The sequence below is a fragment of the Nerophis lumbriciformis genome, linkage group LG28 (genome assembly GCF_033978685.3).
Source record: "Nerophis lumbriciformis linkage group LG28, RoL_Nlum_v2.1, whole genome shotgun sequence".
Lineage (NCBI taxonomy): Eukaryota > Metazoa > Chordata > Actinopteri > Syngnathiformes > Syngnathidae > Nerophis > Nerophis lumbriciformis.
This window is the reverse complement of record NC_084575.2, coordinates 9189928-9201990: the sequence shown is the minus strand read 5'-3', so window position 1 is coordinate 9201990 and position 12063 is coordinate 9189928. Positions and strand designations below refer to the sequence as shown.

At 40.2% G+C, this 12063-nt stretch overlaps 1 protein-coding gene across 2 annotated transcripts in view; it reads left to right on the top strand.

Annotated features, from left to right (window-relative positions):
* espl1 (extra spindle pole bodies like 1, separase) overlaps nt 1–12054 on the top strand; it is a 37264-nt gene extending 25210 nt beyond the window's left edge. For both annotated transcript variants that reach the window (XM_061923560.1, XM_061923558.1), the window contains exons 25-32: nt 817–939; nt 4435–4584; nt 4669–4836; nt 4923–5027; nt 6845–6960; nt 7031–7114; nt 11335–11499; nt 11598–12054. In XM_061923560.1, the coding sequence (XP_061779544.1) occupies nt 817–939; nt 4435–4584; nt 4669–4836; nt 4923–5027; nt 6845–6960; nt 7031–7114; nt 11335–11499; nt 11598–11799 (1113 nt within the window). In that variant the 3' untranslated portion in view covers nt 11800–12054. The remainder of the gene's footprint in view (nt 1–816; nt 940–4434; nt 4585–4668; nt 4837–4922; nt 5028–6844; nt 6961–7030; nt 7115–11334; nt 11500–11597) is intronic.
* Nucleotides 12055–12063: the final 9 nt, after the last annotated feature.

Below are 12063 nucleotides of genomic sequence, written 5' to 3'. Positions count from 1 at the left end.
CTGGAAATATGTGATTTATCATATTGTAATTGTATGCATGTTCGAAATAAACTAACACCATATGCATATATGTAAAATATAATATAACATTTTAAGGAACTTTTGTCATACCAGATGACGTGACATTTCATAACCAAGGATGAATAAAATATAATTAATTTTAAAATGTAATAAATTGTGATCCTGTAGTGCAAATAAATTGTAAAAACTATGACTGCAACCCAAATGCAAACCCAGTTCAGCACAGTTGGGATACTCTAAATCACAAATGTGCAGAAATCCACCCTAAATGCTAAGCTATCTGAACATTACATATAAATCTCAACTTTGTGTTTTAGGTGACAAAGCAAATTAGTGCAATATGTAATAATATATCTTAACAGTAAAGAACTGATCTGTTACAAAATATACCATTGGCCAATAGAAAAATAGGCTGCAGGTCTGTAATCACCCTGCCTTATATGTACGTTAATGTCATGTACATTGTATTAAAATCAGTGCCCAGGAAATTGTGTGTGTGTGTGTGTGTGTGTGTGTGTGTGTGATAAATTGTATCATGCATGTCTATTTACCCGCTTGTGAGACCATAATCTAATTTTTGTTCTGTTGATGAATAAAAATAACATAATGTTGCACATTTCTTATGGTGGAAGCCAGAAAGAAGGTCAAAATCTTCACGTCGGTCGGAGTTTTTGGAATATCTGTTAGTTTGTATTGCAAATTAAAGAAAGCTAAATAATTGTCAGCCTCATGAACACTGTTTTTTAATGATGCATAAATTAAGATTTGTAACGCCATCTTTGTTTTGTTCCACAGCGTTCTATAAGAGGTCTGGTCCAGGAGATGGACAGTATTCTGGTGGAACAGAAGACTCTAAACTGCGTCTCTGAAAAAGCTGAATGGTGGCGGGGCCGCAGGGACCTTGACTCTCGAGTCGAGGTAGGAAACCAGGGTACTGCTGAGGGGAGGTTCAGATGTTTTATCGAATTAGATCACTTAAGTGTACATTTCTCCCTTTGACTGAGAAACCTGAAGAATAGAATACTGAATGTAATCATATTCATTACTGTGCTGAACACAACATTGCTAAAGAGGTTGTTTGTATATATTCACAAAACTATTATTTGTTGTTATGAAGGCTGTTTTTTCTGTAAGTCATATACATGGGGTGCAAAATATTTATTTTCAACCTGATACAGTTCTGCTTCTTAAGACTGATACAGTTTACTTATCTGTTTTCTTAAATTTACGGTAGATTGCTTGTAGTTAGTGCACACCTTTCTTTGTGGCTGGCTTTAGAGCAGCGTCTTCGTATGCTTTCTAAACACTGTTGAGCAATGCTTGCTTTTCAGGTGACTGCTAAGGTTTGATGTCTTGAATGTTGTTCTTTTTTCCTCCTCGTGGAATGTTTGCAGTGTTAATTTCAGTGACTAATAGTTTTCCTCTTAGTTATCGTCATCAACCTTTTTTTCACCTGACAAAAATAAGATAGCTAATCAAAACAAATGCAATTTGACAAAGACTATGACAAAATTAACTTACATTTTAGTCAATTAATAAAAACGAGACGAAAATATTGACAAACAAAATCCAATCATTTATTTTTGTCTTTTAGATGGGTGGGACAAGTTAGCAATACATCCAGACACACCTCTTTGACAGCGTACATATTAAATGCGGCCGGAGTTAGTTAAAAAGGAGAGCCAATCAGATGCTTTTCTTTGAGAAAATTTCTCATGGCCAAAACAAAAATGTATGGATTCAACATGTTCTACATCGTAATATGTGTGCACCTGGCAGAAAGGAAGGAAGAAAGAGGACACATTTAATTTTTGACATTCTATGATGCCATCAGCAGGCGATCTTTTGTGACATCTACACAACTGTACGTTAAAGATAATTCTATCATATTACTTCTTTACAAAAAAATGTAAGTCATTTTTCTTTCTCTCAAGGAATCCTTTAATTGGTAAATATAAAGGCATGACAACTTTTAATTTGGTCCAACATGATTACGTCACACACACAGCCGAAAAAGGAAGTTGATGTAGTGTTTCCTATTTATTTATTTGAGGCGGCCATTTATTAACAAATGAAAGGGACAAGCGGTAGAAAATGGATGGATAAATGAAATACATAGTAACTCTGTTTCACAACACACATACATACCTGCTTTTACCAGAAACATAGCATTAAATATACCGGTAATAGAAAAAGTGCTTGAACAATGTCTATTGGCATTGACCTGTGGAGCAAAAATTATTGATTACATCATTTCTGACAATAAGATCATGCTGCTTTTGTGCTAAATGCTTTGCATGTAGTCTAATTAAAGATGATTTAAATTAAACTGAAGAGAAACCTAATCTTTTATATTTGATAGTGTAGTCTAGTAAATGTTCTGTCATTTTAGCTGACTAAAATGTGTAATTTTGTTGTCTAAAACTAAATCATTTTAGATGACTAAAATTTGAAAAACTAAAACACATTTTTGTCAATTTTCACAGCAGTTTTTAATTTAGTTTTAGTCATGCCCTTTTAACACTGAGTGTTTGCAGAATCCGTGCAATTTTGAAACCGTGACTCAGTCCCACACAATCTACACCATGTTTGTTTACTATGAGTTCAGGGGAAGTTGACGACAGCACGAGCAGGGGAAAAGGAGCACAGGGCATTTGATGAGAAGGAATACCACCGCAGGTAGAAGCCATGACAGTCTCTCAGCCGGAAGCAGAGGGACAGAAGTCTGGCACATACTAGAAATGCCCAAATACAGTTGAGGCCTCAATTATTAGCCCTTCCAGGAAAATTTCATTTTTGTATAAAGTATTTCCCAAGTGCTGTTAAAGAAAGCAAATCGTTTTTATCACTGCTTTTCCAAGCATCCTACTTTAATTTTGTATTCTTCCAATATTTTTATTTGGGCACAGGAACAAAGTTATTTCACAAAAAACAAACATGACCAGTATCCAAAATATTAGCCCCCTTAAAAACTCCCACAAGTTTAAGAGATAGCAAGTGTTTGAAGCCGTATGCTCTGGTTAATCAAACCAATTTGAAGTCACCAGTTGACACTCACTCTATTAGAGGAACCTGTAGAGCAGTGCAGAAGATTCAGTGGATGATTCAGGACTCAGAATGGATCATGCCAAAAACAAAAGAAATCAGTTAAAACTTAAAAATATCTTCTTGAATGAAAACAAGTCAGCTGTGCAGAGACGTCACCAACTGATGCACAGAGGAGTGGTCCACCCCGGGTCCTGACTTGGAACAGCTAGCACTTCCTCCATGGAGGCTGATCCGTGGTCACCTACGAGACAGCAGATCAACTAGTCTAAAAAGGGATCCATTTAAAGGTTAGAGTATACAAACGAGATTTAAGATGGGACTTAAATGCTTCTACTGAGGTAGGATCTCTGTTACCGGTAGGCAATTCCAGAGTACTGGAGCCCGAATAGAAAACTCTCTAAAGCTCGCAGACATTTTTTGGGCTCTGGGAATCACTTATGAGCCGGAGTTCTTAGAACGCAGATTTCTGGCCGGGACATATGGTACAAAACATTCAGCAAGATAGGATGGAGATAGACCGTTATGTATTTTATACGTAAGTAGTAAGACCTTAAAGTCGCATCTTTAGTGCACAGAAAGCCAGTATAGGCGTTATGTGATCAAACTTTCTTGTTCTTGTCTAAAGTCTTCGGCCACATTTTGTACCAACTATAACATTTTAATACTATACATGGGCAGACCCGAAAATAATATGTTACAGTAATCGAGACAAGACTTAACGAACGCATGAATAATGATCTCAGCGTCAGTGGTGGGCAAAATGGGACAAATTTTAGTAATCTTACAGAGATGAAAGACGGATGTTTTAGTAAAACTCTTGATGACAACAAAACATATTGGTGGGAGTGTTATGCTCTTGGGATGCTTCAGTGCATTTGGAACTTGGAATATTGTCAAGGTGGAAGGAATCCTGAAGAAAGGATGTTTGAAGATCTTTGAGCAAAACTGGGTATGGGTCGCCGCTTTTTTTTCCAACACGAGAACGACCCAAAACAAACGTCACTCCTGGTGAAGACTCCAGAAGACCAGCTGTGATGTCAAACTATATCCACGGTTGTTAAAAGACTGCAAAACCCAGCGTTGATTCCAGAACTACATGCAAGCTCAGGTCCAAATGCGTGAACCTTATGATTTGGCAGTGTTTAACGCGACTATCCAACGCTGTAACATTTACAAGTCAAAAAAGTGAAAAATTACCATAGGTTCGCTTTAGCGGCCAAATTAAGTTCACCTCTAAAGGTTTTAGTGCATTGAAAATATTATAATGGCCCCCAATTTTTTTTTCTGTATGCAACCCTTTTTATGAATATGTTTGGCCTGGCCTAAGCCATAAATGTCATTCTGCATAATTGATGTTTTTTTCAGCAACTGGTGAAAGAGATGGAGCACTTACTAGGATGCTGGAAGAGCCTTCTTCTGCCTCTTACGTCAGATCCCAAGCTCTCCCCTCAAGTCGAGCGCCTTTGCAAAACCTTATGTGCTAACAAAGTTACAGCCAGTGAGGAGATGCTAAAGGTATGTTTGTCTTGTTTTTTGAGTCAAGGCCCTGTTTGGGAAAACTCCAACATCAACTAAACTCCCAGGTTTGGCTTTCTCTAGGCTTTGCTTTCTGCCACCCCTGTGCTCTCCCAAAAAGACTGGAAAAGCTTCACCCTGGGAGTTTGTCCCCACTGGGATGACAAATGTGAGCAGCTTCTCCAGTCATCTGTTGTGCAGCTCGCAGACCGAAAGGAGCCTTGTGGTCACGTGGTTCTCATTCTTGACAAGGTATTAAACTCACCTGTTGTAATGTGAGCTTTCTTAGCATTATGTGTGGTATATCATGTAGGTGTCCTATTTTTTTTTTTACACAGTACCTTCAGAAGTTGCCCTGGGAGAGCATTTCCATCTTACGCTCTCGCTCTGTGAGCCGCATGCCGTCCCTTGAGTCTTTGGTTGGTTTGAGCTTTCAGAAAAAGGTAAGCTTTATCCCATTTACTGAGTCCGACTGGCTACAAAAAATTGAAGGATGTGGGGCGACTAGGGATGTAAATCTCTTTGTGGTAGATGATTCAATTTGCGTTACGATGCAATTCAAAAATGATTTGTTTATGAAACAAAACAATTTGATTTGATTTAGTGTGAGAACGATTCAATAAGATTCGATACTTTGTATGAACGATTCGATTCTATGGTAAATATTTGGTGATGACACATTCCTTTTTTACAGCAAAGAAAGTTTGCTGAAAATGAGAGTAAAATAAGGAGATTGAGCCCTTTGCACGAGAACGTTGCATTTTATCAGATAAATAAAAGACAAACTGGGAATTTTGTCTGAGCCGCCATTACTTGGGGTTTTAAGATATTTACGGACAGCACGGAGACTGTCCGTGGTGTTGACATTGCGTATCTTGTGGCTAATTATTTGGCTGGCAGGCGTGACTCTCGCATTGTTTTTAAAGCTGAACTATTGCAATTCTCGCATGACTCCCTGTCCATCTATCTACGTCTATTCACGTCTTCAGTTACGTATGCAACGCAACAAGCGTGTGACTCTTTTCTCAGACAAGCCTGGCTCTTGTGTTAATTTAAAGACATAAATTGTCAGCTGATTTATAGTTTGACGGGATAACCGCTTTGTGTTTACACTCGATTCACCATTGAACCTTATGGATTTAAGGGGGCTGTAACCAGCGTAGCCGAACTGGCCACTTCTCAAACCTGATATCCTGTCACATCGGGTGATTTTCTTTTTCCCCCGGGAATCTATGCCGGTACCAATATATTCAGTACTTGTGCATGCTAAGCAGTGAGCTGATAACAGTGCTGTCCAGAATTTCTATATTGTTTTCTAATACTTAATTTTCTTCCATTTGCATATAAGCATTTATTTCAGTTTGTCCTGTGTTGTCTAGTCAGGAAGTAGTCTTTGCAATTATGTTGAATCAGCCAGTCTTGTCTTTTGTTGACCCTCAAATACTTTATTGTATACATTACACACTTGCAACATGCATCTTAGTTGTAGTTTTAATTTCCAAATGTAGTGCGTGTTAAAATCGCCAAGTGAAATCACTAATGCGAATTAACTAATGCGAATTAACATGTTTATGGTATATTCAATGTGAATTAACATTGATCTAGTGCATTTTGAAAAGTGAAGCCTTACTTTTGGGCGCCTTCTATCAGGCTTGCTTGCCTGGCTGGCATGGAAAATTGCAACCTTGCCTAAAGGCAGTCCGCCATGAAATACGCCCGTTAGCCCGCCAAGTGCATGAGCTTGTAACCAGAAGTGATGTCACAAGTTACAAAAGTATCGCATTATGATATTGTTTGACTTTGCATGAATTGTTACCCAGTTGTACTGACAGAAATACAATAAAATTACCGAATTCGGTACTCATCCATACTTTATAGATGCTAAAACCTATCAAATGTACGTCTTTATATGCTAAGCTATCTGAACAAAACATCCACATGTTAGCTTTGTGTTATAGGTGATACAATAAATTGTGTGTGTGTGTGTGTGTGTGTGTGTGTGCGTGTGTGTGTGTGTGTGTGTGTGTGTGTGTGTGTGTGTGTGTGTGTGTGTGTGTGTGTGTGTTCTATCCATATAGAGATGGATAGATATGTCACAAATAGTGAATTCATTTAATTCTTAGAGTATGTTAAGGGCAAATAAAATATGAGTTGCCAGCCAAAAATTACCCCAGTTGTTTCCACTTTGGACAACCATACAATAACTATCAATGCACTTTATGATGCCAGTCATCATAGTTGTATCATTTTCCTGCTTTAGAGCGATCCTCAGTCAATCCTCAAGAATGGTGTGGACAGAAAGAACACATTTTATCTTCTGGACCCTGATAAAAATCTGGGCAGCACACAAGACCGATTCAAAGCGTGGTTTAGCAGGTAAGACCAGTGCCCATGTTTAATTTTCTCGTTTTTAGATGGGTATCTAACCACCTCTCTTTCATTTAAGTCAACCGAATTGGGATGGGGTGTGTGGAAGTGCTCCTGAAGGGGGCCAGTTGGAAGAAGCTGTTGCGACCAAGGATCTATACATGTGAGTTTGAGAACCTACTAGAGATGCGCGGATAGGCAATTTATTTAATCCGCAACCGCATCAGAAAGTCGTCAACCATCCGCCATCCACCCGATGTAACGTTTGATCAGAACTGCATCCGCCCGCCATCCGCCCGTTGTTATATATCTAATATTAATTAAAAAAAAAAAAAAAAGGGTGAAAACTACGCGAATTGCACCTTGTGCAGACAAGATTTTTCGATCGGACACGGAGGAATTAGTGATGTAAAAGACCACGTTGGGACAAAAAAACACAAGTCTAATGCCGTTGCTAGCGATACAAGTGGAAAACTTTCAACGTTTTTCGTCGCCCAAACAGATTCTTTGGATGTGATAAATGCCGAAGTTTTATTTACGGAGGCAATAATTGAGCATGGACTTCCAATCGCACTGGCTGATCACATGGGACAGTTAATAATGTAATGCAACCTTTAAAAATCATTACGCGGTGATCGCGATCCCAAAAATAAACTTTTCTTGCATGATAATGTCCAGAAAAATTCGCTTTATATTACTATAGAGTCCTTTTAACGAATGAGTTTGATGGTTTATCACAAACCTTAAATGAAAGAAGTCCTTTGTTCTCCTGCAGCATGGCCTTGCTTTGTGTTTGGTGCGCCATCCTGTCGGCTGTATTTCACAGCACGACATACTGTTAAAAGTGTTTATACTATTTATACTTTCAATTAACAAATTGAAGTCTTGTGAAAGGTTGACAGGATAACTGGCATTAACTGTCAAAATAATTTCAAACTATTGAAGTTAGCTTACAGAATAAACATGTCAATCAACCCATATGATTTTTGCTGTAATATTTTTGTTTTGAAAAGTCACTGTGACTGATAGAAAAGTGATGGTTTTAGCAACATTTTAACCTGTCTGAATGCTAATAATCATTTTGCGAGCAAGCAGGTAAGCTGCGCGGGCGGAGCGCGCGGAGTGACCCATGTTACGAGCCCCCGGCCACGGGGGTGGCGGGCAGGTAAGCTGCTTACCTGCTGCGCGTGACGCCGGCCGCGGCGAAAGCGGACGAGGCGGGGTGTCGGTGCGGTGGGCGCGGTAGTGACCCTGGACGTGCGTCGGGCCCTTCTCGCGGATCGCCTCAGCTACGGCTCCCGGTGGGGCCCTCTCGGGGGAAGGAGCCTCGGTCCCGGACCCCGGCGAGGCGTCCCTCCGCTCCGTAAAAGTGTCCATCTCTTTTTTTTTTTTTCTTCTGTTGTGGCATATGCTGCAGGTGCCTGCTCGTTTTTCGTATGTGGGTAACAACATTTAACTATGTATATATATTTCCCAATTGGTTTAACTGCCACCCGCAAAAAAAAAAAATAATAATAAAATATCTAATTAATCCACCCGACCCGACCCGCGAGCGGATAAAATCTTATTTTTTTAAATTTCATCCGCCCGATCCGCGGATAATCCGCGGACTCCGCGGTTGTGTCCGCAAACCGCGCATCTCTAGAACCTACTGTTAGTGGCGCCCCCTGTGGGTTATGATCAAAATGCTTTAGAGCAGGGTTCCCCAACCTATTTTCCACCAGGGACCGGTTTAATGTGTGCATTATTTTTACGGACCAGCTTTCCACGAGTGCCAGATTAAAAAAACGCAATAAAATGAGTATTAAAAATCAACTCACTAACGCTGAAGTCGTGGGAGCCCTGCACGTGTTTCTTTGCGAAGATATGGTCCATTTTCTACCGCTTGTCCCTCTCGGGGTCGCAGTCTTGTTGATGGCATATACTGTATACCAGTGTTTCTTAACCGTAGGGACAGGGCCCCCAATCTGGCACATTAACATTTTATATGTCCATTAATGTGCATTGTCCGATGTGCTATAACAAAGGAGTTGTAATATACATCTATTAACAAGCTTATTAGTGTGTTTAGTGACAGGTGAAAGATAAGTCGGAGAAAATGCGGTACTTTATAAATTAATTCATGTTACTGTGCGGCCCGGTACTGGTACCCGGACCAGTGGTTAGGGACCACTGTTTAGAGGACATGCCAGTATACGTGTAACACATATCCTCAGATATAAATATATCAGAATCCTTATGCATATAGTTTCCAAGTCCCATCCAAGCCCTTGCAAAGAGGTTTAATTGATGGCAGCCATGTTTTCAACCAATTTTGTTAAAATTGTCAGTCCCCCTAAAGGTGTCCAGCAGGTTTTGTAGTGACGTTAAGTTACAGTGGGTGTTTTGTAAAACTTATTAAGCTGTGCAACAACATTAAAGGTAATCAGTTTTATGGGGTTTATTAACAGTGCCAGTGTGTGGTGTTTTATCAGAAAACTAATAGCACACAGTACAACAAAGTTAAGGTGACACATTTTCATCCTTTTTTGTTTTTCACTTGACCTAATCATTGTTTTGAGGAGTGCTAGCAATGTTGCGTTGGCCAATAAGTGCAGCAACGTCCAAATTTGACAAACAAATGTTTTAAAATCTAAAACGTATGCAAAAGAAAAATGCATAACACCCATCCCGCGGAAAAATGGACATGATCAAATTTAACAGAAGAAAACATGTTTTTGATATTTCAAGCGTTTTTAATTCCTGTTGCATTTGTTTTATGGTGTTTGACCCATCGTACAATGTAGACTACCGTATTTTCCGCACTATAAGGCGCACCGGATTATTAGCCGCACCTTCAATGAATGGCATATTTCATAACTTTGTCCACCAATAAGCCGCCCCGGACTATAAGCCGCGCCTACGCTGCGCTAAAGGGAATGTCAAAAAAACAGTCAGATAGGTCAGTCAAACTTTAATAATATATTAAAAACCAGCGTTCTAACAACTCTGTCCCAAAATGTACGCAAATGTGCAATCACAAACATAGTAAAATTCAAAATAGTGCAGAGCAATAGCAACATAATGTTGCTCGAACGTTAATGTCACAACACACAAAATAAACATAGCGCTCACTTTCTGAAGTTATTCTTCATTCGTAAATCCTTCGTCTTCGGTGTCCGAAGTGAAAAGTTGGGCAAATGTGAGATCCAAAATGGCCGGTTCCGTCTCGTCGAAGTCATCGGAGTCAGTGTCACTGTTATCCAGCAGTTCTGTGAATCCTGCCTTCCGGAAAGCTCGGACCACAGTTGTGACCGAAATATCTGCCCAGGCATTTACGATCCACTGGCAGATGTTGGCGTCGTCTGGCGCTGCCTCCCTGTCTTAGTGAAGGTGTGTTCGCCTTCTGTCATCCATTGTTCCCACGCAGTTAGCAGTCTAGCTTCGAATGCCCTGTTGACACCAATATCTAGCGGCTGGAGGTCTTTTGTCAATCCACCCGGAATGACGGCGAGTATTGAATTAAGCGCGTAAGCGTGTCTCTTAATGTGATGTTATGAGCTAGCAAATATAACAACTACACTACCCAGCATGCAACGATAGTTACGAGCATGCGCGGTAGCCCTGAGAAGCGTTGTTGTATGCTGGGAGTTAGAATGTGGTTATGAGCACGCTGTGAGTAAACGTTGAGAACTCAGTTAACACGCCTCGTCTGCATTATTTATAATTAGACAGACAACACACTTAATAGGAGCCATTTTGGGGTCTTTACATAAACACACAAATGGAAATGAAACGTCACATATCCCAGCATGCACCGCGCGCTTCTTCTTCTTCCGGGGGCGGGTGGTTGCTTACAGTACAAGAAGAAGCGCTTCCTGTTCTATGGGGGCGGGTGCTTACCTTGGCGGTTGCTTGCGTAGAAGAAGAAGCGCTTCCTGCTCTACCGGGAAAAAAGATGGCGGCTGTTTACCGAAGTTGCGAGAACGAAACTTTATGAAAATGAATCTTAATATTTATCCATATATAAAGCGCACCGGGTTAAAAGCCGCACTGTCAGCTTTTGAGTAAATTTGTGGTTTTTAGGTGCGGCTAATGGTGCGGAAAATACGGTAATATTATTTGTGTAGTTCACTTTAGAACAGATTAGCATATCTTTTTCATTGTCACTTGAATAACAAAACTTAAGGGGCTCTATGCAGTCATTGCACCATTCAGAAAATGGAATATTCAAAAATGATTGCTAATAAAGACCAGTTATTAAAACTCAAATACAATTACACATCCCTAGCATTCAAACAAAATATGTCACACATTCCACCAAATACTTTTCGTATATGAAGTGCATGTATTCAATTATTTTTTTCCTGTGCGTCATGTACCCTGCACCTCTGGACACGTCAGTTTTATGGGTCACGGTGCAGGCGCACGCTTCCTTGACAGCCGTGCAGTCCTGAAGCGACCAATAAGAGCCGCCTCTCTGCTGATCGGTTGCAGCAGCGCCGCTCTGGCTGTGCGGGGAGATCAGGAGGGACAAGGCATCATCCTCAATTACCTCATAGCGGGCTGGTAAGATATAGGTTTTTTTTCATTACCTTTTTGAACACTTTAGGTTCAGTTGCGTAAAACTTCTGATACATATGTTTTGACTTTATTTTATTCCACAGTCCCTTTCTTTTGGGAAATCTGTGGGATGTAACTGATCGGGATATCGACCGCTTCGCCCAAGCCTTGCTGGAATCCTGGTTTTCTTCTAAGTCGGGAAGTGCCCTGCTGGACTACATTGGTCCTTCACGGCAGGCCACAAACTTGAAATACCTGATTGGAGCTGCACCTGTCGTCTATGGCCTGCCAATCCATCTCCAGTAACTGTTCTCAACTAGCTGCAGCTCAGAGACACAGCCAATACGTTTTGTGTGCTGGCCTGCCATAGCATACATATCTGTTGTTAACAGTAGTTTGCTTAAGCCTGAGTGCTTTGCAGACATTCATTTCAGTGTTGTGATACTTTATGCCATAAATACTATTTTAATCCCAAGTTTTTGTAACTTATTGCAGTCTACGGGCTTTTAGTACGCATTGACTTGTATGCATTTTTAAGAAAATAAAGCTATTTTAATTCATTTTGACGCG